Source organism: Brachyistius frenatus, unplaced genomic scaffold (assembly GCF_029030835.1).
Source record: "Brachyistius frenatus isolate BFR_SWC_R1_liver_20210118 unplaced genomic scaffold, ASM2903083v1 Contig_25, whole genome shotgun sequence".
Classification (NCBI taxonomy): Eukaryota; Metazoa; Chordata; class Actinopteri; family Embiotocidae; genus Brachyistius; species Brachyistius frenatus.
Genome location: NW_027210624.1, coordinates 697,501 through 722,307, shown reverse-complemented (window position 1 = coordinate 722,307; position 24,807 = coordinate 697,501). Strand labels below are relative to the sequence as shown.

Here is a 24,807-nt window from a genome sequence, read left to right as displayed (position 1 = left end):
TTAAATGGTCAGATAGGGAATGCTGCTTCTTAATAAACTGCTCCACTGTGCGTTTCAGTGACTGATATAGTTGTATTTTATGTACACTGTATGTTTAAATATTAGTTTTCCTTTAAAAGTGAAGCGATGGATGATTTTTTTTTTTTTTTAATGCAACGTGTACTGTAGGTGTGTGTGTGTTACTGAGGGGGAACTCGGGGAAATGTAGCCAAAGAACAACTTCAAACTCAAAGAGGCGTTAAAGGATCAGTTCAAAGTAGTGTTTTGACTGCGGAAATGACATCGGTGGACCTGTGCCAGCTGTTGACCTTGCAAATGATCACTAACCATGAATTAAATAAAAAAATTTCAGTATGCACATATTTTAAACAAATATGTGTGGTTTTAAAGGACAGATAGTCTCCTCTGTGAAAGACATAATCGACACCGAGAGTTCTCGGTTTCATCTAACTTGATCTCCGTCCTGTATCTTTTGGGCGGCACGGCGGTGCAGTGGTTAGCACTGTCGCCTCACAGCAAAAAGGTTCCGGGTTCGAATCCGGTCCTGGGCCTTTCTGTGCGGAGTTTGCATGTTCTCCCTGTGCTTGCGTGGGTTCTCTCCGGGTTCTCCGGCTTCCTCCCATCATCCAAAAACATGCACCTCAGGTCAGGTTACCTGGCGCCGCGCTAGTGGCAGCCTGCTGCAGCATCTCCCCCCTGAGAGCCCCCCTGCTGTAGCGAAGAAATTTCCCCTCGGGGATTAATAAAGTGAAATTAAAAAAATCTGTGTACTTTTTCTGCGACTGTTCACGTTACAAGTGCGCTGTGCAGCATGTTTTCCTGTAAAAGGCATTCATCCCTGCAAATGTGGGAAAATCTTCTTTTTTACAGTGGATTAGGGAGACATTGTGAGAAGATGTGTATGGGAAGTGAGGGTGGAACGCGGATGCGGAGTGCGGGTGACAGAGAGGACAGTTAGCGAAAAGATATAAGCAGCGTGGAGCGGTTTCTGAAAGATGAGCTCACTTGTTTTGGATTGAAGTGTTGATACTTAAAAGACTTTTTTAAAAAAACATTTTTTTTAATGTTTTTCGTGCCAAAGCAAATCTTCAGATTTTCAAGTGTTCAGTGTTTCTCCCAAAATGACCTTCTTAAGAAACTATCTCTGAAACTGCCGGTAGAGTAAAAGACACTAAGTCTCCACTAATGGCCAGAAAGATGATGATGAAATACATATAAATATATAATCTGGACAGAATTCTGCAGAAGTACTAATCTGGGTTCGTAGCCTTTCTTTGACCAGCTGTGCAAGACTGCAATCAAACTTCGTCATACTCATTATAGTCCATGATGAAAGCGAAATTACAATTCCAGACATGAGGAAAGCAGAGGTGAAGAAAAATATAAAGAGACAAAAAGAAGAACAAAGCAGTTCTGTGCTTGTTTCTTCTGCTTTTCCCTGCTTCTGTTTTTAGGTTGTAGGAGGCAGGTGGCCTCAAGGTAGAGTCGCTCGCTCTCCGACAAGCCGCTAATGTCTCCAATAACATAAACCCTCGACGAATGGGCCCCTGTTGACAGAGCTGCCACCGATAAGAGGATCGCTAACAGCCAAGACAACTAAAAAAACATGAGGCCGGGCCGGAGATAAAGAATGTAGGAGGTGGAAGGAAAATAGGAACAACAGCGATCAATTGCACTGGCACTGTGCATCGATGCTATCTGACATCCTGCCTCTCTTACTCCTCCTATAGGACTGTGTGTGTGTGTGTGTGTGTGTGTGTGTGTGTGTGTGTGTGTGTGTGTGTGTGTGTGTGTGTGTGTGTGTGTGTGTGTGTGTGTGTGTGAGGCGATTATAATCGGAAGAGGAGAAAAGGTGGGTGGTGGGTGTGTGTGTGTGTGTGTGTGTGTGTGTGTGTGTGTGTGTGTGTGTGTGTGTGTGTGTGTGTGTGTGTGTGTGTGTGTGTGTGTGTGTGTGTGTTTGCGTGTGCGTGTGTGTGTGTGAATCTGGGTCATCAAGTCATCAATAACTACCTGCGTTAGTGGCGCAAACACAGAATCAAGGTCAGAAATTCCTTCATAGTGAGAATAGGATGAAAGGGAAAAACAAAACAAAAAAGTACAGTGTGAGTCTCTTGCAGCTCTCAGATGACACCGTTCCCACGCGGAGCAGTCGGGGGGGACGGACGGACGGACGGATGGACGGATGAGCGCATGAATGGAAGAGCAGCATTTGAGTACCTACTTCTGACAGTTTTGGCGACGGCCGACTTGGCAAGCGGAAACAGGCGGGGGTTGGGGGGGCTGCGGCTGGCTGGGGCAGAGAGGAAGGGAGCGGAGGATGAATTATGGATGGACGGATGGACGGATGAAGGAAGGGAGGGAGAGAGGGAGGGGGTGTCTGGCGAGGGCTCGTGCCCCGCTGACAGGCAAGCTGCTAGTTGGTGGAGTCGCTTAGCCACACGGAGTCAACCAGAAATGATCGGGCATCTTCGCATCTGCAATGTGCTGAAGCCCTTTTCACTCCCACAGGCCTCCGGGATGGTTTTAGGCAACAGGGCACGGCGGAGGAGACTGAAGCCGTCTGCTTTGCTCTGAAAAGTAACACTGGAGGCAGGCAGCGGCGCAGGAGCTCACTCTGTTTGTGTGCTCAGTTTGCTTCCTCCACTGCTGCCCTTCTTCTTTTATCTGAACTCTTCTTCCCACGTGAGACCTTTCACTCATCACCCTCTTCCACGTATGTGGATGGAAACCAGCCGACCTGAGAAGAAAAGAAATGCAAATAAGTGTGCGGATGTACTTTTATTTTCCCTCTCCTTTAACATGAAGGGAAGTGAAAAAAAAATCTGTAATTTCTCATGCACACAAAAAGTCCACAAATTGGTTAAAACAAGGGCAAGTGAGCACTTCACCTTTGGCAAGATCGCTTATCCACCTCCCAGGTGAGGCACATCAACGTGCTAATTAAACAGCAGGATTATTGTACGCCTTGAACCGGTCACAAGGTCACTCTAAAATGTGTCGTTTTATATTGAATTTGTGTTTTCTTTTCACAGAATAGGTCGTAGATCGTTTAATTAAATTAATGGAAAATGGAATCAGAGCGAGTGTTGCGTTTCTATATTTTTTTTTGAGGGAAGGTGAACCCACTTTCCTTCAATCTGCTTTAGTCATTCCGCGCTTTTACCAGAATGTCAGCAGCAGAGATATATGTTGTTTGAGATGGAATATCAGCATGAAAATCATTTTTAAACATCTACAGCCATGCTCGCGGCTCTGTGAGAATGTATTTAGGCACAGTGGCGCGTTGAGTGAAATGATAATATCGGCACGCTAACATGCTGATTTTTATATTGCGTTCGTGAGGTTGGGAATTCTAGTGAAGACAATTCCCAAACAGGCAACATGGGGGACACCTTTCGATGTACTTTTAACATTTCACACAGCTAGCAAACAAAGTCGGCCAGATTGAGCAAATTTGGCTATTACACCTATTTTTTTTTTTTGGAGCATGTACATTTCATGTGACGTCAAACCGACTTCTCTGAGCTTTCAAATAAACCTCCCACTCCGGCAGGTATAATATTAACCAAAGTCACCTTATTTCAGCATGTGAACAACCGCTAATTAACACTAAATACAACCGAGTGCAAGCCAGTCGGATGAAAACGTCATTAATTTACAAGCAAATATGTACCAAACTGGGTATAAAGTCCAATGTTGACCAGCTGGGGGATCACAAACATAAGGATTCATACATCAGGGAACAATAATGTTCACCAAAATTTTAGCCAATCTGTTGAAGAGATACTTTTCTGTACAACTAATAGTCGAAGAATCACATCAGTAAGTATTCATCCCGCAGCACAATGAATGTCAGCCCCGTTATCACGGCAATCCATCTGCTTGTTTTGAAGTTATTTCAGGACCAAAGCAGCGTACCAACCGACTAACAGGCAGATTCTGCATTTCACGTCACCAATAGAAATCAGTATTATTAATGAATTGCAGCTCAAGGAAAAAGGCCGTATTTCATTCATTTTAAGAACCACTGAAATCCATTTCAGACCCACATTGAATGCTGACGATTAATTTTGACTGGCATTAAAAAATAGAATTGCTCGATTTCATCATTAGTAGCTCTTTTATTTAAAGTGCTTTTAGCAAATGTTTAGTAAATAATGTACCTGGAACTGTCACATATCTTCACGCATGATATCTGAGCTGAAAACTAAATGTTGGTGTGGTATTGCCAAAACCTTTTAACAACCATGAATACGCTTCATTAAATACTGCAAATGTAATTAAAATATGAGTTGTTGTATTTACAGCATACACTGATTGCCAACATGCATCATACTTGCTATCAACATTTTACATTGTAGAGACAATTTGAAAAAGACCAACTGGAGAATAGTTACAACTAGCACGGTGAGGATGTGATCTTAGAGAAGTGATGTAAAAATACAATTGATAAAAAAAACATTCAAAAATGTTTTTAAAAGTCCAAAGCAATTTCAATATGTTTATTGACTCAATATTGATATCTTTTGGTTTGACCAGATTGCATCATTACCAGAAACCTTACTGGTCTGATATTATGGTATAACCACAGAAAAAAATGTGCTTTTTAACCGACAGAGAAAAAAAACTGGTTTTCTCAGCAAGTAGTACCAATTGTTTTTATTGGCTGATGGTCCTGAAGAGAGATGAACAGCTCTCAACAGACTCTGCTCACACTGCTTAGTTTTCACAAGAGCAGCATCAACACACACATCAGGCTTCATAAAAGAGGGAATCTTCTTCATTTGCCGCAACACAAACACACACAGCTGTAACACTCTCCACCAAGCGCAAATGCAGTGCATGTACGTATTTCCCTGCATGTGGAACCTGGATCCTCTCGGCACTGCATGACTGATTGTGGAGGACTCTGAGCACCGGCAGTTAAAACATATGCATTTAAGTGATTCAAGTGCAGCGAAGGAACTCCTCTAAGAGCCCAAATGTGGAAGCAGAAATGTTGTACATGACAGACTAATAGAAAAATGGAGTAAATCTTGACAGTCCTTTCCAGCTGTAGGTAAAAAAAAAAAAAAAAAAAAAAAAATCGGGCTAAAGTTTCTTCTACAAATTTTAGTGCTACCTAAAACTGGATGTAAGAATTTAAACAGCTGGACTGATTTCTGAGTGAATAGTGCTCATTAAAGCTCTGAGCCTTGATTAAATGTCAATGTATGTAAACATGAATGTAACATAAAGCTGCACATATATCACCGATTAATTACTGAATCAAAATAAAACACTTTTAAAAAGGGTAAAATAACAATTCACCCACAAATGTATTTTTAAAGAAAGCTGATAACTTGGGAGTCAGAACTACTGTGGTGCCCACAAAACGACTTTTTTTTTGTCTTTTACAATTTCAGGATGTTAAGACCACTTACCCTGCTGTTGACCTCCCCCCTCCACCAGCCGTTGGCTCCCGACTTCGTGTAGATCTTCACCACGTCTCCCTCCTGCAGCGAGAGTTCCCGAGTGTCACGCGAACTGAAGTCGTACCGTGCTCTCGCCACACCGATCACTTTGGGCGTAAACACTGGAGGAAGAGAAGAAGGTAGGTATACAAAAACAAAAACAAAAAAATGTGAGATTTGGTTTGACCAAGGAAATCAAAACATTTACACATAATGTACACATTCATAAACACAGAGATGGAGAAGCTTACTGCCCTGCTGCAGTAGTTATACAGGTCAAACTTGATATACAACAAACTACATATACAACGTATTTAAATATGGATTTGAACTACTAAAACCGTCACTTCAGCTATTGTAAAGGTTATAACGCTACAGTGGACGGTGTAACAGATGTTTAATATATAACAATACAAACATAATACCTGTAGCTAAGACAACTTTTTATCAGAATAATTCTTTACGACAAAAAAAAAACATAGGAGGAAATGTCCAAACATACACAACACTTAATTATAGTGAACCCCTTCACACCAGCTTCATTTCATTTGAGGTATTTAACAAAATAAAAGCATAAATAAAGATCCAAAAAGTTGTTTAAGGAGGCAGCCAGATTTAGTTAATCACTAGGTTTTAAACTGGCTGGTAGTCAACAAGAACTATAGGAAGATTTTATGATTAAAAAAAAATAAAAATACTAATGGCCATTCAAATAGTTGGTAGGAGCCTAAATATAACTTTAAATGACAAACAGCATGCAGTGCTAATCCAGCTAATCTGTGGAGAGTTTGTAAAACTCATTATTACCAGTGCAGGATGTATTTTTAACATCAAAAGTGAGGTACAGTCCATTTCCTCTACACGCTACACTTGTGTAGTCTTTGGCTTTAGTTGAGGTAGTCCAGCTAGAGTGTCCTGACAGCAGTGTGTGCGAGATTAGATGTCTCCTGTCGAGGAGACAGCAGTGTGAGAGACAGATGTGGAGCAGGTTAGGTAGTTACCACTGCTCCATCCCACCCTGCCGGCTTCCTTCCCTTCCAGACACTGACCGGTGGGTCGGACTGGGCTAAGCTGACAGGTGGAAATGGAATGTCAGACCTCTACAACCTGGCCGTGGGGATAGAATATCTAATATAGAGGAGCTCTGTGTATTTGGACACTTCCACCTTTACTTTGACGGACGGACGGACACACACACACACACACACACACACACACACACACACACACACACACACACACACACACACACACACACACACACACACACACACACACACACACACACACACACACACACCAGACTGAGCAACATAAACCTCTGAAACAGTTTTTGCCTCACACCTGCATTTACATGCAAAAAAAATGTACACACACACACACACACACTGTACATACATGCATTGCTGAAGTAAACGGTCCCTATTCTCCACACAGGATGACATTCATGTGCACGCAACTATTTAAGAGGTGAGATGGTGAAATGGGAAGCCAGATGAAAGATGTAAAGGCCGAGATTCATGCGATGATGTGAATGCACTGAGCTACGGCCAGCAGACAAAGCAGCCTTCAGCATTAAGGCAACGAGAGAAAGAAGTAGATTGTTTGAGAGACGGACAGAGGGAGAAGCGATACCTGTACCTGACCAGAAGGGAGCAGAGGAAGGAGGTACAAAGCTGTAGCCGGCAGGAGTTACAAGTGAGAGGCCGCAGAGCAATGGGGCTATGGCAGGCCAGGCAGGGAGCGGAGCGGGCGGGGATGGGGAGGGATGGTAGAAGGAGAGAGAAGCAAAGGAGAAAAAATATAACATGTTTTTTTTTTAAATCCAATTTTGATCTTTCTTTTTCAGAGGTATAAAAACACAGTCTCAGTTTGATCAAAAATAGATGACGACGGGCACAGGAGGAACGCTGGCGAACGCTACTTCATCTACACACAGCCACTGGTAGCAGCGCTTCTACTGATGTTCTGTAGTTAATTAATTTCTGCCCCTGGAAGTATTTACACTGTTTGGCCTGATGTGAGGACTTTAATTAGAGATCTACATTTTTAACTCAAAACATGAGAGATGAAACCATAAACTTTATCAAAACCTACAACAGTTTCTCGATGACTCAAGGTTAAGAATTTAAACACTGAAAACCTTTTACTTCCACAGTCTTCTACAATAGAGTGATATGAATATAGACACAACAACAAGATATACAAAAAAAAACAGCTGTTATAAAGGTCCACACTGTCTAGAGAATCTTCAAGCATGTTTAGGACATCTGAGTTTTTTTGTGATTGTTGCAATCAAAAATGCTTCATTTTGCGGCGAAGTGAGTTTTTGCAGTAAAATTGCAGAAATTAGTAAAACTTGCAAGTCAAGGAAAAAACAAATTAAATTTTTTTTTTAAACAACTACCTGCTAAAGAGTCATATGTAATAATGTCCTTTGATAATAAGCGTGCTGCACATCACAGACATGTTTGAGTTGTAATCTTGTTTATTTATTTATTGGACTAAGAGAGGCCGGGGCTCAAAGTTAAAAAAAAAAAAAAATAAATAAAAGTGACAGCTTTACAAAACAGACACTTAGTGACTGTAATATAGAAAACGAATGCTACATCCGCTGTCAAAATAAGAGCTTTAGTTGCTCTTTGATTAATATTAATTCAACATATGTTGTGTGCACAAAAACAAAGCGCTGTCTCTCACAACTTGAAGTGTGTATAAAACTCATTTAACATATAGTATTCCTCATTCCAATAATAAAAACCATAATTCCCTCAATGCCTGTCACAGCAAATTTGGTTTGGAAAGACTACTTTGAAAATATTACTGCCGCAATACTTTCATCAGAGCTTCTGGAGGACATTTTCTGCAAAAAAAAATCACGTGAACTTTCAAAAGATTCAGGCTCCCGCAATTGTTGCACAGATTGTTTCAATTTGCGGTTAACATTGCGATCGCAGATTTCCGGCACTGATTCTCATAAAACTTTGGTTGTAAGTAGTGAAAAACAGTCCTCAATGAATTAAAGGTCAAACACTGAGAGTCCAGAGAAATCAACACCATCAGTGAGATTTTGTTGATGCATTAGTTGATGACACATCTTGTTTCCAGTTTGCCAAAAGGATGTCTGCATCATTAATGGAGGATGACATCTTCACTCCTGCATTTAATCAGGAGTGTGCTCACAATTACAATGCAGGGAGTGAATGTCCATTTGCATATTTATAAAGACAATCATGGAGCTGTGATATAGCCACAACTGCAGATGCACAAAAGAGACACTGATAACTTTTCAGACATCAGACAAGTTTCATATTCTACCGTTCCAATACTTTCCTACAGTCTTCTAATTGCTTTATATGTTGTGTGTCAGAAACTTTACAATGTCCACAGAGCAGATTTCTCTACTTTACAAAGACTAGCTGTGTCTTCATCACGCACACGGCTAGAAAAACAAGCCACAAGAGATCAGCTGCATTTGTATTTCTATCTGTCTTCCAGTATTTCTACTGGCAGAGAAAGAAGGTACAGGCATTGATCCCATTCCAACAGAGTCGAAGAGTTGGCAGTGTCAGTGCCTCGCTCTGGGGAATGGAACCTCTAACCCTGACAGTATTAGTACCTTAGTGTTCTTGGATAAATCTGAGTCCACTGGGTTATTTTGGAGATGTAACTACAGAACATAGAACGTTTGGCACGAGTAGAGTCGTGGCAAAACGCTGATGCTAAAAAAGGTTTTGCTTGATGGTGTTACTGAAGGAGAAACTGATTACAAGTAAAACATTCCACAGAGGTAGCTGGATTAAAAGGATGCCAATGAATGATTCTGTCCAGAAAAGTTGAACAGGGTGAACACAACAGATGGAAACCTGATGTGGGAATTAACTATATTATTTGAACAATATAAAACTCTCATACAGAATACGCAATATAGACAGGTCCAACAAATCTGAGTGGTTGAGTCTGGCTTCTTTATGAAGGGGTTGAAATCATACAGGAAGCAAAACAACACAAAATGATCACAGAAACACAAAATGATCACAAACAGACGCAAAAGGATGACAAAGAGACACAAAATGATCCCAGAGACACAAAATGATCCTAAAGAGACACAAAATGATCCCAAAGAGACACAAAATGATCCCAGAGACACAAATTGATCCCAGAGTCACAAAATCATCACAAAGAGACACAAAATTATGACAAAGAGATGCAAAATGATCCCAGAGACACAGAATGACTATCAAGAGACAAAACAACAACAAACAACCTTCTTCTTCGTTTTGTTTTTTTATGTCTGTGTGCAGGAGCCCATTTTGTCCTAATCTGTTCATGGTTTAAGGCCAATTGAAGTTACAAATGGAAGATTAATTGATATCAATTTATATTAGAATATCTAAAGTTGTTTGGAATTCTTTATTGCATTGAATGTATTATGTAATCATTAACAATGCACAGTCATTATTGCCAAGAACCAGGACATTCAAGTTGTAAAAATGTTTCAATTGTGTCCCCTTTCTTTGAAACAGTGCCCCGGACTACCCCCCATTCAGGTTTCTAACCCCACCTCTGTGCAGGAGCCTACGTGTCAGCCACTGGGAATAGAAAATATAATCCCCACACTGGCAGATAAATGCCCAAACTTTATGAAAAATGTGCCGCTCCTAACAATACTGCTGGCAAGTTAACCGGCCGTGGTTATTGATATGCTGTAAGGAAAGCAGAGCTCCAGTGGTTTTTAAAACGAATACTAATCAGCGCACTGAGAGACAGCTCAGCAACCCCTAATGGTGTCGAGGTACGAGCAATATTAAGAGGGATCGCCCTCCACTTCAAACAGCCACCGAAACACCAGCTGCATTTTACATGCTTCATTTTTGCAAAATGTGATTTGTGGACCACACCGGAATGCACAATGTGAGCTGCCTCACTATTATAAGAGCCTGAGACTGAGCACATACATACTGATGCACTGTATCATCTCAAGAGGGTGAAGATGAGAGTTTGAATCCAATCAGGGATCCAGTGTCTCTCACACACACACACACACACACACACACACACACACGCACACACACACACACACAAACACACGCGCACACACCAGCTGAGATTCTACCACGGACGCATGTTTATTTATATTTTTAACACCAGTGATGCTGCTTTTGTAATGATAGGTTAAAAATGATCAATTCGTTTTGCATATCGACAAAGCTGTCCAAAATAACACAAAGCGTAGGCATTAATTAGGAGTTTTCCAGCAGCGCTCTGGGAAGATGGAAATCAAAACAAGAGTCATGTTCAAAGTGAAAGGGAGAAAATAAAGTCTGCACACCAGGAGCAGGCTGCTGACAAGACAGAGCGTCGCACCAGAACAAAACACATTTGGATCGGAGCTGTCTCGACTTGTGTTTTGACGTCGGGTCTGAGCAACAGGCCCCGTTTTAGAACAAACCCGACAATCTCTGTACAATCTGTTCACATTTCACATTACACGCAGGCTTCGAAATGAAATCTCATTTAACCACTGATTGCGATAAATCATACATTTTCCATTAACCAACTGATGGGCAACGTTGCTCCCACGCTTGGTTTAATACCATTTTTGTGACACTGCTTGAAACAATCAGCTCAGTTTTAAGGGAACATGTATGTTTTATAAGGCAAACAGCTCTTTCTGCTTCGATATTAGAGTTAGCTGTGAGCATTTAAACCTCTTGAAATGTTTTTCCAACCTTATTTTTCTCTGACAATATTGCTGCTAAAGCAGTAGAACAAAGGATAAAAGTGATTTATGCTGAACATTGTCTCACAAAATTGACTTTTTATGCTTTTTTACTCCTTAAAAACACCTTTCATCACAACTTTTTGTCACAGAAATGTCTATATTCCCTTCCGAGTTGGCAGTCTGACGACGCTCTGCTGTTTTATCTGTTGCTTCACTTCAAAACATCATCTCATTAAAATCTCAGTTCAAAGTTACGTGGCCCACACCTGTTAAATTCCAAATCAGAAAGGAAAAACCATCCCACTGCTCTCTTTCATTCAGCTCTGATAAATAGCAGCTGAATGCTGAGAGGAATCAGGTTAGTAAATGTAATGACTGACAAAGTCGCAGAGTTAAGCAGGAACAGCAGCTGCATGCATAAATAATCGTCAGCGTGCCGCGTTCCTGTGCAGTTGGTGACAACAGCAGCTTCGTCTCGAGGTGGCGAACAGAACAAACAGCTCATTGTTACGGAGGTAGGAAAAGAAATCACGCTGTTTAAATCTTCACCTCGATGACTGATAGACTGATATCACCACAACAACAGTAAAGTTCTCAGGCAAACTTCAGCGCTGCTGCCGAAGGATTTCTGGCGGTGTGAAGTGAACAAAATGTTTGTGGAAACGTGAGCTGACAGATGAAACGGAACAATGTTCTGTTGAGGAGCTCCAGTCATTGACATCACAAATTACACTTGTCATTTCAGTAATGCTTCCTAAATTGTCATTTTCACTCCGTTAAGGGCAGGAAATATCTTCAAGTGAAGGTCTTGTTATAATATTTACGAGTAAAATATGATTAGCATAAATGTTACTAACGTGTTACACAGTTACTGAATGTATTACATTTCAAATGTTTAAAGAATCATTAAGTTTAAAAATGAAACATTACATCATCAAAAGATGAAATATATTGTACTTATTTAAGTAATAATAATTCATTCAGAAATGTGAGTGACCATACCCTTTTCAAGGAGCATTGCACTTTTGACATTTTTACACTTCCAGTCAGATTATAAATGTTAACTTGTTGAAGGGTCCACCACATCATCGTGCTCCCCTGAAACTCAAACTGATTTGATTGGCTAGAGACTGTTATCAAATCTAATAACACGCTAAGTGAATTCTCCAACTACCGTTTGACAATGGAGTCAAAAACAATTAACATCAGCGGAGACTGGACTGTTTTTAACAACAAACAGCTACTCGGCTCTTTTACGGCAGTGAAGATGCTGCTGTGTGAATTAAAGCAGCGTGTGCCAGAAAGATGACAGATGAAACAAACAAACAAACAAAAAAAACAGAAAGCAAGAGTAGAGGTGGCGGGAAAAATCAACAGAACCTCGATTAACAATGAAAAAAAAACTGACTGACTTGAATGTGGGAATCCACGGATGCTGGGAAACTGACAACATGTGGGACTGTCAGTCGTCTAAAGTTTAGAATATCATGGTTCAAACTATAATAATTAATTAATTAGTTGAACAAAAACTTAATTGGGAACAATTTTAATAAATAATAATTTAGGTCGTTTTTAAGCCAACATTTGTTTTATTGTTGTTGCTTCCAGCTTCTTGAATGTAACGCATTGGTTCATTTCTTGGTTTAAAATGTCAGTAAAAAAAAAAAATATATATTTGGATTTTGTGAAATGGTTCGGTATTTAGAATTTTAGGCAGATTGGTTGTTCAGTAAACAACAGCAATCGCAAACAATGTGGCTCATCAAAACATTGCTCTAGTGCTATGGACACATTGCTCCATAGCACTACTAGTGGTAAAAAAAACCAACTTCACTGGAAACCTATTTCAAACATGGAGAGCTAAACCTAAACTTGGTTACATTAAAAGAACCAACTGAGACAAAATTCATGTAATTATTTAACCGACTCCCACAACAGTAAACAGCTGGCATGTTTTGAATTTATCTCCCAAACCCACTGAAATAAAATTCAACGTAAAGCCGACGTCACACTCCAAAGTGCTTCATGTCTGCACTGCGGTTGTACTACTTTAATTTGAAGTAATATGTTATTTCACTTGGGGTTGTTGAGTGAACTCTTTATACTCTTAGTAAGTCTTGGTCTACTCACTGTTTCCGCCCGATCGGTTGAGGCGGTGCATAGCAGCGTTTTCCGGCTCCCGGTGAGGAAATTGCAGCGTGGTGTCCAGACTCCTGAAGCCTTCTCTCAGAGAGTGGTGTTTGTAGTACTCAATCAGCTCCTGAACGCAGACACACAACAGACACACCGTCAATTGTGCTCACTGCACGGCATGTTTCCGTTATGAAAATCAGAAAATGCCATATTTATGAATGCCTAGTTCAGCTCTTATGACAGTTGTATTCATAAAACAGCTGTCATTTACATATGTGCTTGAAGAAAGTAGTCTCAGTAAGACCACAGTACCTGCTGCTTTTCATTTCCTATCAATATATAACTGGACAAAAAAGAAAATAACACTACGTAAAAGAAATCATGTGGTGCATTATCACGTGCTTGACTATAAGTTAATATACCACCACATTGGAAAGAACTTGTGAGCAAGATTTCTGACTTTATAATATGACTTTAAAATTAAGTGCTATTTAAAATACAGTTTCATATCACAGCTGTATTGTAATGTAATCTAGAAAAGTAAAGGAAGTAAAGAAAATGCCATGAAAAAATGGCAAACCTTTTAAATATGCACTGGACTTATGGACTATAATGCTGAAGCCCTCGGGCCACTATCAACATGGCTTTAATCATGGCTATTTTTGTGCACATTCCAAAGATAAAATTCAGGTTTTGACACTTCATTAAGTGAACCAGATGATTTATTTATGACTTGCAGTGGTGGAATTAAAAAAAATAAAACAGTCTGAAAAGACTCACTAATATGCTCCTGAACTTCTTGTTCTCTGCGATGTGGAAGCAGCCCTCCTTGGTCAGGATCTTTATGTGCTTCACGTCGTTGTTGTACCTGTGGGCCATTGAATAAGTTATGAGTGTAATTTCCCTCTCTGATCACCGCCATCGATCGGTGGCCGGCCCCTGGCCCCTGTGGAGAGCCGGGCCGTCGCAGTAATGCATGGAGTCCCAAAGGTTTCTGACACGAGAATGATGGGTGGTCAGGGGTCAAATGTGCGCATGTGTGCGACTGCTTCCCCGAGCCACGTGTTTGTGTTTGCATTAGCAGGGCGGCTGATGGTGGTCTGAGGCTGCGAGAGGAAAAACAGGCCGTGCACAAATCTAATACAGCCCAGTGTTGCTTTATCAGCAACAGTGCACATTTTTCTTACTCCATTTGGTACTTTTGTAGAAAAATGTAACAACCCAGGAGAAAATTAGTGCAGTTTACTCAATTCTTTCAGCACTTTATTCTCATAATCCCTGAAGCATTTATGAAGCTGTGGAAAACCTGCCCCATCAAAAAAGACCTGAGGATAATTACACCCAAGACCAAACTGTTATAGAGCCCAACAGACCCCAGTTGGGAGGGAACGGTCAAAAAGAGCAGTAATGCACATCTGTTTTTTTTTTTTTAGCACTTCACGGTTTACCATGCCGCCGCCAGGTCCCACTCAGTTAGAACGAAGAGACCGGGTTGGGTTTTGGTTATTACACAGTACAGGTGAAGACATCTAGCATTCAGGAAAACTAAAAACACTAGAAAATCCTTTTCATTGTTATTTCAGTGTTAAATAAGATGTTTAACGTTTTGAGAATCATGCCTTCTCACTTATTTGTTTCGATTTTCCCTGAGAGGATCAGTTACATTAGCTCATTCATTAAATGTTCATGAAGACAGCTGGTTAACTTAACTTAACTTAGCTTAGCTTAGCAAAAACACTAAAATTATGAACTCTCCAAAAGGTCTATCCAAAGTTTAAAAGTAGCCTACTGGCACTTTATAAGTAATGAACAAGTTGTACCTGGTTTCTTTTAACTATTCTAAAACAGAGGTTTTGGGGGAAATATGTACCTGGCTGTTTTTTGTTTTTGTATTTTTTTGGCAGGAGCAGCTTACATTTAACTATAAAAAGTTGCTTTCACATTTCTAAGCAAGATTTCATGTGTTAATTACTGAGCTTTAGAAGTGTTTACAGGTAGATTTTTTTTTCCAACCTTGACAAAGACATGCTGTTCACAATCTTATGACGCTAAGATAGACTAACATATCATAGAGTAACATAGTTGTATCAATCTTCTCATCTTGTTTTCAGCAACACTGCTACTGAATCTATTTCTCAGAACATTTTTCTTTACAAGGACAAAATACAAAATCATCATCTGGATTTCAATGTAGCACACTTGTAAAACAGTTCTTAATGTTAAAAATAAACTTGTAGACACTTGATCATCTGTATATCCTTTCAGACACTTTAAAATTTAGAGAATGTAAGACTTCAAGGAGTCAAATATAGTCTCTACTCTGTGAACAGAACTACGTGTGTGGCTTTCTTTGCCTTCGGGGAATACAGTAAGTTGAAATGCTGAAGCTTAATTCATAGAGAACTGGGGCCTCTTGGCTACTTGGACGACATGATAAAAAAAAAAAAAAATCTTCTGCCAGTTCTGCTATGACGAACAAGGAATGTAGACGAGGGCATTTCCATTTGTGAGTAATACTTTTCAAATGCTGCTCCCACAGCTACGTATGTCTCTTTAACCCTGCTTCTCTCTTTCATGGGGAGGTTTTAATAACCTTGAACAGTCTTACATTCATTTTCTGCTCTATTCAGAGCTCAAAGCCTGTGTGCACACATGCAATTAAGACTTCAGCGCAGAAGGAACATGAAGGCACTGCGAGCGGTCCCCTCTGCGAGAAAAGAAGTTAAATCAATTTTAAAGGAATGTTTCCGTTGCTTACGGAGAAATGTGCTTTACTCTTTGTTAGGGGAAGTGTTCCAGCTAAGAGACTCGACGGTAAGGGACGACGTCTTTTTACAGCACAAAGACACGTTACAAAAGTTGGTAGGGACTCTTGCACACATACTGTAGGTTCTGAGGAACGCTTTGTTAATTCCTCATGATCAAGATTAAAATAACTATAATGTGCCTTAACTGAGACAATGCTCCATGATTCGCATTTAGTTTGGTCAGTTTCAAACACTTGACTGTGGTTAACCACAGAGGATAAGCACATCAACCTTACAAGGAACTATCAGTCGGCCTTTTCATGTACTACAGATGGGAGTTTCATCTGGTCAATACTGTGGTTTGGCTGAGGCAATCAGCACAGCCACAGAGAGGTATCTAAAGTACAGAACAATAAAACCTGATTGGCTTAAGACAAGCTCATATTTGAGTGGAAATGATCATGTTACATCATTTTTTTATTTTTTTTATTTGACCCGCCTATATTTAACCGTTTTTTCCCCCATTGAGATCAAAGGATCTCTTTAACAAGGGAGAACTGGCTAAGAATAGCAGCAACACAACATTTCAAGAGTTAAAAAGCACAAACATTAAAATAAAATCAGATAAACATTTACACGTAGACGGCCTGGATTCAATAGATGTCCCCATTGTTTTAAAGTCATTCAGGATTACTGTGTTTTGGAGCTGAAGCTCGGTCTGCGCGGTGTTTAGAGAAATAGGTGCAGAAAAGCTTTCTTTCCCGGTTCAGTTCTGACTTTAATTGGAAACACAAAAAAGTCCTGCGAACGGAGATTGTAACTTCCATAGTTCAAATATAAAAGATGATAAGTAGGTGGAAATTTTACCAAGAATAAATCAATTAAATCCAAGAAATTAATCGGAGGAGGTAATACTGACACTACTGTTACTAATCAGGACCTGAGGTAGGATATTTTCTGAGTGACTTACTTTATGCTGATGGCGTACTCTGTGTACTCTCTGCTGCGATGGCGGACCAGGTAGGTGCTGTTGACCCTGTTGATGAGTTCGGCCTCCGCCTGCAGCCTCTCCATCGGGCCTGCAAACCTGCAGTACAAAGAAACAGCCAGAAAGGATCAGTTCAAGAGAAAGGACAAAAGATCATCTGACTGACTTTAAACCTATTATGTAAATAGAGTGAATGACACAGAAGTTATTGCTTTTCTTCACACTGTACTGGTGATGACATTCTCCTTGTGTTGGAGCTGCACAGTTAAATTTCTCTCTGCAGATACCGAGAGTAAAAATCAAACAAACGTACATTTTGTCATCACTCAGGCCAAATAAATCTCTTATCAGCCCGGAGCAGGCCCATGTGGTCTGATCTTGAGTGTTTGCTGGACGAATTTACATCTGTATTCACTCTGTCCTTTAAAAGCGTATGATGCGTTTCAGCCAGTGAAGACTTTAACCTTCTTTGCTTCTATACATCCAAAGTGAGAAAGCTGTTCAGCGAACGTACCAAGGTTGAGAGGAGTAATCGACGGGCTTCGGCACCTGGAACAAAGAGCAGAAGCGGACATGTGAGACTTTCACTTCTTCGACCTCGGTGGGACATGCAGTACACCCCAACAATAAGGTTGTGCGCTTGGCGTCAGCTCCGCAGGACCGCTTGTAAACTGATGTTGTGCTCTTCTAGAAAACAGATGCTTTTACACTGTTCGACCGCAATAAAACTGCTTAATGCGCTTTTTATCTTTACAACAGTGAGACGTGAAGATAACACTTATCTACTGGAGGCCTCGTATTCCCGAAGCAGCTGGACAGAGTCTGAATTTCACTTTATCAAAAGGAACAAGACAATCCAGTGGTTGGATGGAACTCAACAAGCAACTGAGATTCACACTCCCTACCAGCTTTAGCTTGCACAACATGAAGTACTTCTTGTTCCTTAAAAGATAATTTTGTCTTTGCCTCTTATTGATAATAAAATTAAACTGTGAACTTCCCTTCATTAATAAAACAAGCCAGGTTCCTTCTGAGCATAAAAAACAGCCCGGCTGTTTTTCTTCCTCTGCCAGTTAACATATCTTACTTCCCTTTTTGAAATACCCCAACCATCCCCACGTCACTGGCAATTACACGTAGCCCATTACAGTGTGAGCTGCTACAACAGGCCCTAATGTACCAAAGGACTAGAAGGAAATGCATGCTTACACATGGGCAAGGCTTCACAGCGTCGCTTGGAAAGAAGCCAACCTCTTTCGTCGACAGGATTTTGCCCTGAAACCACAGAGAGATAATTGCGTTACGTACATCTGGCTGACTGTGTCTCCATAATTCAGGAACAATTAGCCTGCAACACAGCAGCTCAGATTTACAGAGGCAGTTAACTATTGTTGGAGGAATTCCTGGCAGGAAGAGAGGAAGAGGATGAGTTCCTTATCCCTCCCATGGTGGTGCTCAGTGCCCTGATTTATCAACACTGGGGAGACGCAGTCCATATAAACAGGAGATTTCTGAAGACCGTGCTGCAGTTTTGTCCCTGGGACTGTGGATTCATGATGTTTTTGTTCTGGGCACTGACAAAATATTTGATTCATTTGGAACCACAATTCAGGCATGGATACCAAAGCTGTAAAGAAATTATGCCTCAAAAATGATCTAGGAAATTACCTGGTTCAAACGCTTTAACATCCATTAGGATCATTATTTATGATATGCCATTTAAGTCCTACACTGCACTGACAATTAAATGAACAGGGTAAATATATGGCTAACATAAGCAAGCAAGATACAGAGACTTTATTTGTCACATGCTCAGTCAGTCATTAGTCTTGAGGCAGTGCCAAAAAGGCCAAAAAAAGGCCAAAAAAAAGGCATGCAGTGTTGCCTATTAGTCATTTACTGTGTGTGTGTGTGTGTGTGTGTGTGTGTGTGTGTGTGTGTGTGTGTGTGTGTGTGTGTGTGTGTGTGTGTGTGTGTGTGTGTGTGTGTGTGTGTGTGTGTGTGTGTGTGTGTGTGTGACACACAGAGGCTGAATAAAAGTCATCATTATAAGTGTAAGAAGATTTCACCTGAAGCATATTATGAAGCGTGAAAAGGGGTGCCGTGATGATGTAATGGGAGAAACTAACAAATCTCATCATAAAGTACAAATAAGAGTTATGAAGGATAAAAACTCTCCCATCAAGGTTCTTCTTTTCCTGTTTAGTTTGAAATCCCACATGTCTTTTGTCTGTTTTACTTCCTGACCTTGTGCTTTTTTTCCCCCTCCAGTGCTTGTGCTCACCTGTGTTTTATCAGCCAATCAGTAATTAGTTCTGTCTCCCCCCCTTTCAGTTGCCAGACTGTCTGTGTCCAGCGCTGTGAGTTCAGTGTTTTCCAGACCTTTAGTTTCACATTAGTTTTCCTTGCGTTTTGGTTTGTTTGTTAACCTGCTAATGCAGCACTCATGGCCTGATGTAATCCTGCAGGCTCCGTGCTAGCAAACTGTAGAGGCTCCCAGCCTAAATAACTGCAACTGAATTATACAAATTCAAACTAGCAAACACTTTGGATTTATTTCAAGATTTCAGAAATATTCAGAAACTTTTTTTCTGCTATTGAGTGTCATTTTGTATGAGAACTTGTTCATGTGTAGCATAAAGACATAGGTGTGGCTCATTTCGGAGTTTAAATGTATTATTCTGTTTATATTTACAATAGAGACTTCAAAACAAGTCTCATCCTCCCCGATGGGAGTTTGCTGTTTTGTCTATGTGTTCATAAGTGGGTGTGAAACAGCTATATTTTGCACTCTTGGAACAAATGGTTTTTTTTTTTGGTTTTTTTTTAATGGGACTTTTCCAACTCTCAGAGGCCCACTAGCAGCTGAGACTATTTTTGTCACTGTTGTGGTCATCGGCCGTCACATCCCTTCCACCTCCGGACATTCGATCAGTCCTTGTGCTTTCTGCTGCATCCTCGCTAAGAGTTTGATAACGATTACAGCTGGTAACATTGACAGAGTAAACAGATGGTTGCTGCTGAATGAAATGAAATTACACTGATCGATTAAATTTGTCACACATCCCCAGAACAGAAATGATTACGGTCTGTTGGCTACGAAGGTGATAGATATTGGATGTTTGCTGACTTTGGGGGATGTAGCTGCCTCCAGTAACGCTCTTACGCACAGTTAATTGAATTCTGTATGTATTTTATTTGTTCTGTTTTAAGTGTAGTGAGATGTGTTGGATTCCTCATTACACGCCTGATTATATTACAATAGCAGTTTGTGTTAATAAGATGCCATTTTCAGGCTTCAGGTACAATCTTGCATACATTTTATGATGACTTTTATTGAGCTTCTCTCATACACATGCACACAGGAAGTGACATCATATTGAACCAGATCAGCTTTCCTCCTCTGGAGAGGTTTAAATCACATGTGTTGCATCACATAACAGTAACCGCTTGTATAAAACAAACATTTCCGGTGTGTGGGAGTTATGCAAACATATGAAGTGCTGTGTTGTGTGTATAATTGTCTCTGCTAAGAAGTTCATTTTTAGATGCAGCTCAAACACACTGAGCTTTCTTTAGCATAGACTGATACTGAAATACTTTTGCTTCAAATGTCTACACAATTGTATGCAGGAGGATGCTGCTGCAAAGTCCATTTCAGAAAACCATGCTGACGAAACCAGATCTGACTTTTATAATGAAAAGAGCTGACAGAATGATACATCACTCTAAACCTGTGATAAAATATGAGGTGGGAATAAAGGTTAAACTGACTGACAGTGGGGGAAATTACAGATTTAAATGGAGCAGATAGATTTTTCAGTTCTGTAAAATAAGCGATTAAGAGATAGTGTGACCTCTGACCTGCCACCAGGGGCTGTGAAGGTCGGCGCAGATTAACTCAATGATATCACCCGTCTGGATGCTGAGCGCTGGACCAGAAGTGGGGCTCGGCACGCCGAAGTAGTTCCTGATTACCAGCATCTTGGGCAGACCTGTGAGACGGACAGCATCAGTGCCTGTAACACTGTCTGCAAGAAGAACACTACAGAAGTGGGACTTTATAAAGAGTGAGGAACAGGAACTTGAAGCAGGTCTAAGGCAAAAAAGGTTAAAGATTTATATGGTATAGTGTGTGAGCCTCAAAGTCTACACTGACTCAACATTAACTGTTCTGTACATGTTCTGAAACGTGATCTTTTTGTTGTTACGACTTGGTTTCACAGAATTTTGTTGGATGCAGTACATCTAAAATAATGAAATGTGTAACAATTCATGCATTTTTTTTCAGCATGACTTCATGCATTAATACCTCGTGTTTATTAAACATGATCATGATGAATTCTTTGCAAAAACCTTTTGGACCACTGAACCAAACTCTGCAGCACAGAGCACATAATTAACTAAACATTCGTATCTCGTGTTTGTGGCTCCTAAAGTGAAGTGGTGATGATTAATAAATCATGATCATTGACGATGTACTCGGCTTTAATTAACGTGCTGTTCATGCATGAGATCATGAATGAAAGACTTTGAACTCGTGTTACTTTCTGATAATTTCATGGGGTATTATTACATGAATGTATCCTTACTGTAAAGTGTTACCAGGTTTTAAAGTAAGATGTCGTTCTGACAGTTTTATGTGATAGGGACAAATTAAATGGATTTTTTTTTTAAATGATTGTAATTAATCAAATTAACTGAAAACTTTGATTAGTGTTCAAAATTCACACCAAACTGTCCTTTTTGTAAAGGAAACTATGAGCTGAAGAGCAGAAATCTAAAAGAAATGTACACACTTGACTTTTTCTGCTCGATTACCTCGTTCATCAATTTGTATCTACATGTGTGCGTATATGCATGCGCGTGCGACCTCGGCTAACGGGGCATGTTTGTCATTCTAAGGAGGCGTCTTTGCTCCACTAAACTATTCATAGCTCCATTATAGGTGGTAATGAGAGGGAGTATACATATGTACACACACACACACACACACACACACACACACACACACACACACACACACACACACACACACACACACACACACACACACACACACACACACACACACACACACACATACACCTCTTGTCAGCAGTGTACTGCCCTTGCAAATCATGTGGACCCATTCTTCATTATCATAGGACAGATAAGCAACAGTGCACCCTGGTGTATATGGCTGGCTATCAGGCACTTAGATTAACGATAAGCAGATGTGTTTACTGCTTTACAACATATTCTGAAAACCTGCTGGGAAGTTTGAAGTGAAATTCAATTAAAGTTACAAATATTTATTTGCATGTCTGAAAAATGATGAAAACTAGTTTTGATTAAATGTGCTGTAAAGAATTGCAGGAAAGGCATTCTGCTGTTTCTTAATATGCTGCTTGGAACAACAAATAGCTAACAAAGCCAAAATAACTCAAGGAGGAATTTGATTGACTTTATGACTATGACTTATGTCATGCCATGCCGGAGGCTTTTGGTAGCCAACCTCTAGTGGTGTTCGGTGGTATTGCTGCTTAAGGCACTTCTGCATCAGCCTAATTTATTTTTAGACCCAGAAGCTTTTTATATACAGTCAATGGATAAACCACTCCACAGGTAATATATTACATAATAGAAAGGGACTACACCTGCACTAAAACAAATACCTTCGTTTCAAGCTGAATTTGCTGGCTGGAATGACCTCAGTCATAACTATTTGATTTTAAACAACTGCCAACTTTGATCCTCTTATCTACCAGGAAATCATTGGGATTGAATTATAGTACGTCATTGTAAAGCAGCCATCCATGCCAAACAAAGAAATACCAAGTTCATATCTCACGCACAACACAATAAAAATAACTGCACATATTTGTGTTTGCGCTGTGGGGAGGAACTGTTGTGCATGAGAAAAAAAATATTCAAGTGACAGCATGAAGAAAGAGGTGAAGTTAACAGAGAAGTCAACAACATTGTATTGAAAGCTAATACATCTAAATCTGCCGTGCTTCTCTTTCAGGATCTGTTCCAGTGCTCCAGCGCTGCAGCGCAGCGGCTGGCAGCCCGACATGTGCGATCCTACATGAATAGGACTTCTAAAGACACAGGACCATGGAGAATTTTTGTCTCGGGGGCATGAATCGCATTTCTAGCCACACAAGGACAAGCGATGTGTCGAAGCACCTTTGAAAATAGACAAAGAATCCGGCGTTGAAATATTATGAAACGCCAAGGGCCGGGGCAATCAAATGCCTATTGATTTTAATGTGTCTTCAGTCAGAAATGATTTTCTGCAGCATAATGGATGGAGGGGTGGAAAAGTGAGTGCTGAAGCCAGGTTGATAAGGGATTAAAGGCCCTCGGAGCAGCGGAGCCACACGCACATACACACAGTTTGAAAAGGGATGCTGTATGTTGGCAGAGACAGAGACAGAGGGCAAAAGAGGGAGACAGACATAAATACAGAGACCACATTTACTGTACATGACCAGAGTACCTGAGCAAACTAACTTATGCACTCTGGTTTTCATGCAATTAGCCAGTTAATAGCTGCCAGGTACACCTTCCTCTCTGTAAGTAAAGTCACAACTTCTTCTCCCATGAAAAAATAAAAAAAAAAAAAATCTGGCGCCATGCCAGCAGCAATTCATGCAAAACTACTGCCAGTCCTGACCAAATTTATATTGTTCAGTGCCGTAAAGCATTTCTCCTGGTTGGTTGTGTTATTTAATGTGTGGAGAGTAAAAAAAAAAGAAGGAAAAAAAAGAAAGAAAAAGCTGGTTTTGATGGAAACATGTGAAGCAACAAGCCATTTTAATAGCTACTTAATTAAGCGATTTACCATTGAAAACACACATTAGCTTTGTTTTGGTTCTCAAAATGGGAGGATTTCTTACTTTTCTCAGTTTAATATGTATGTTAATTTAGATGGATCAATTAGTGTTAGTATTTTTTAAAGATCATCTTAGTCATAATAAACTGTCCTATATGATTGTTTGGCAGTTGTGTTAAAAGACAACAAGGGCAGTTTCTGCATGAAAAAGCAATGTTGTTGAAGCTTATATAATTGTAGATTATGCTGACAGGAAGGCTACTACTACTGCATCTCAACAGTTGTCCGGGTTGAATGCCAAAATCATGTAATTTGTCTTTGGAGCAGCAGTCTCTGTGCACATAAACATTTCCAGTGAGAGAGAACAGAGTGGGGAAAGAGAGAGAGGATGTGTGCAGGAGGTGTTCTGAATTTCTCACCTGGATCGCGATCTTTGCCCTGTAAACACACACAAAGATAGTTACACTGGGAGACGGGGAGAATCATGTACACACCATTTTAATCATACATTTCGTTGCCATATTTTACCATAACAATCACATGAATCGCCGCAATGGCCTGTACATACTAATACAGACCAAAAAAACATTATCAGAGCAACCTCCCTTCTTTTCCATAAGCTTATAACCTGCTAAATCAATTATTAGATACACTCTTACTCCTGCATACACAATTCATATTTCAACTCGGCCTGCTGTCTCCCATATACAGGCCACATGCAGCAAGCCTCGCACGTATTCATGTCATATGAATTGACACTACGGGCAAACCTGCTGCAGAGGAAATGTCTGAAAGTTGCAGAATAAAGTAAAGCAAAGCAGATTTTTGCAACAATAAATAAAAGGATGTGCTGCTTCTGATAGTGTTTGTTTTTCAAAAATCTGGTCAGGGTAGAGAGCTGCATGCAGTCAATCTGTATTTCCACCTCAAACAAGTAG

At 40.2% G+C, this 24,807-nt stretch overlaps 1 protein-coding gene across 2 annotated transcripts in view; it reads right to left on the bottom strand.

The window, feature by feature from the left end:
- Positions 1 to 776: 776 nt before the first annotated feature.
- The window catches only part of LOC138620604 (guanine nucleotide exchange factor VAV3), a 94,308-nt gene continuing 70,277 nt past the window's right edge, over positions 777 to 24,807 (bottom strand). The window contains exons 19-28 of one of the 2 annotated variants that reach the window (XM_069697956.1): positions 24,289 to 24,307; positions 20,911 to 21,041; positions 18,256 to 18,321; positions 17,561 to 17,595; positions 17,029 to 17,145; positions 14,092 to 14,179; positions 13,309 to 13,438; positions 7,095 to 7,175; positions 5,424 to 5,575; positions 777 to 2,737 (exon numbers count right to left, since the gene is read on the bottom strand). In XM_069697956.1, coding sequence (XP_069554057.1) covers positions 2,693 to 2,737; positions 5,424 to 5,575; positions 7,095 to 7,175; positions 13,309 to 13,438; positions 14,092 to 14,179; positions 17,029 to 17,145; positions 17,561 to 17,595; positions 18,256 to 18,321; positions 20,911 to 21,041; positions 24,289 to 24,307 — 864 coding nt within the window. In that variant the 3' untranslated portion in view covers positions 777 to 2,692. The remainder of the gene's footprint in view (positions 2,738 to 5,423; positions 5,576 to 7,094; positions 7,176 to 13,308; positions 13,439 to 14,091; positions 14,180 to 17,028; positions 17,146 to 17,560; positions 17,596 to 18,255; positions 18,322 to 20,910; positions 21,042 to 24,288; positions 24,308 to 24,807) is intronic. The other variant, XM_069697957.1, reaches the window with a different exon arrangement.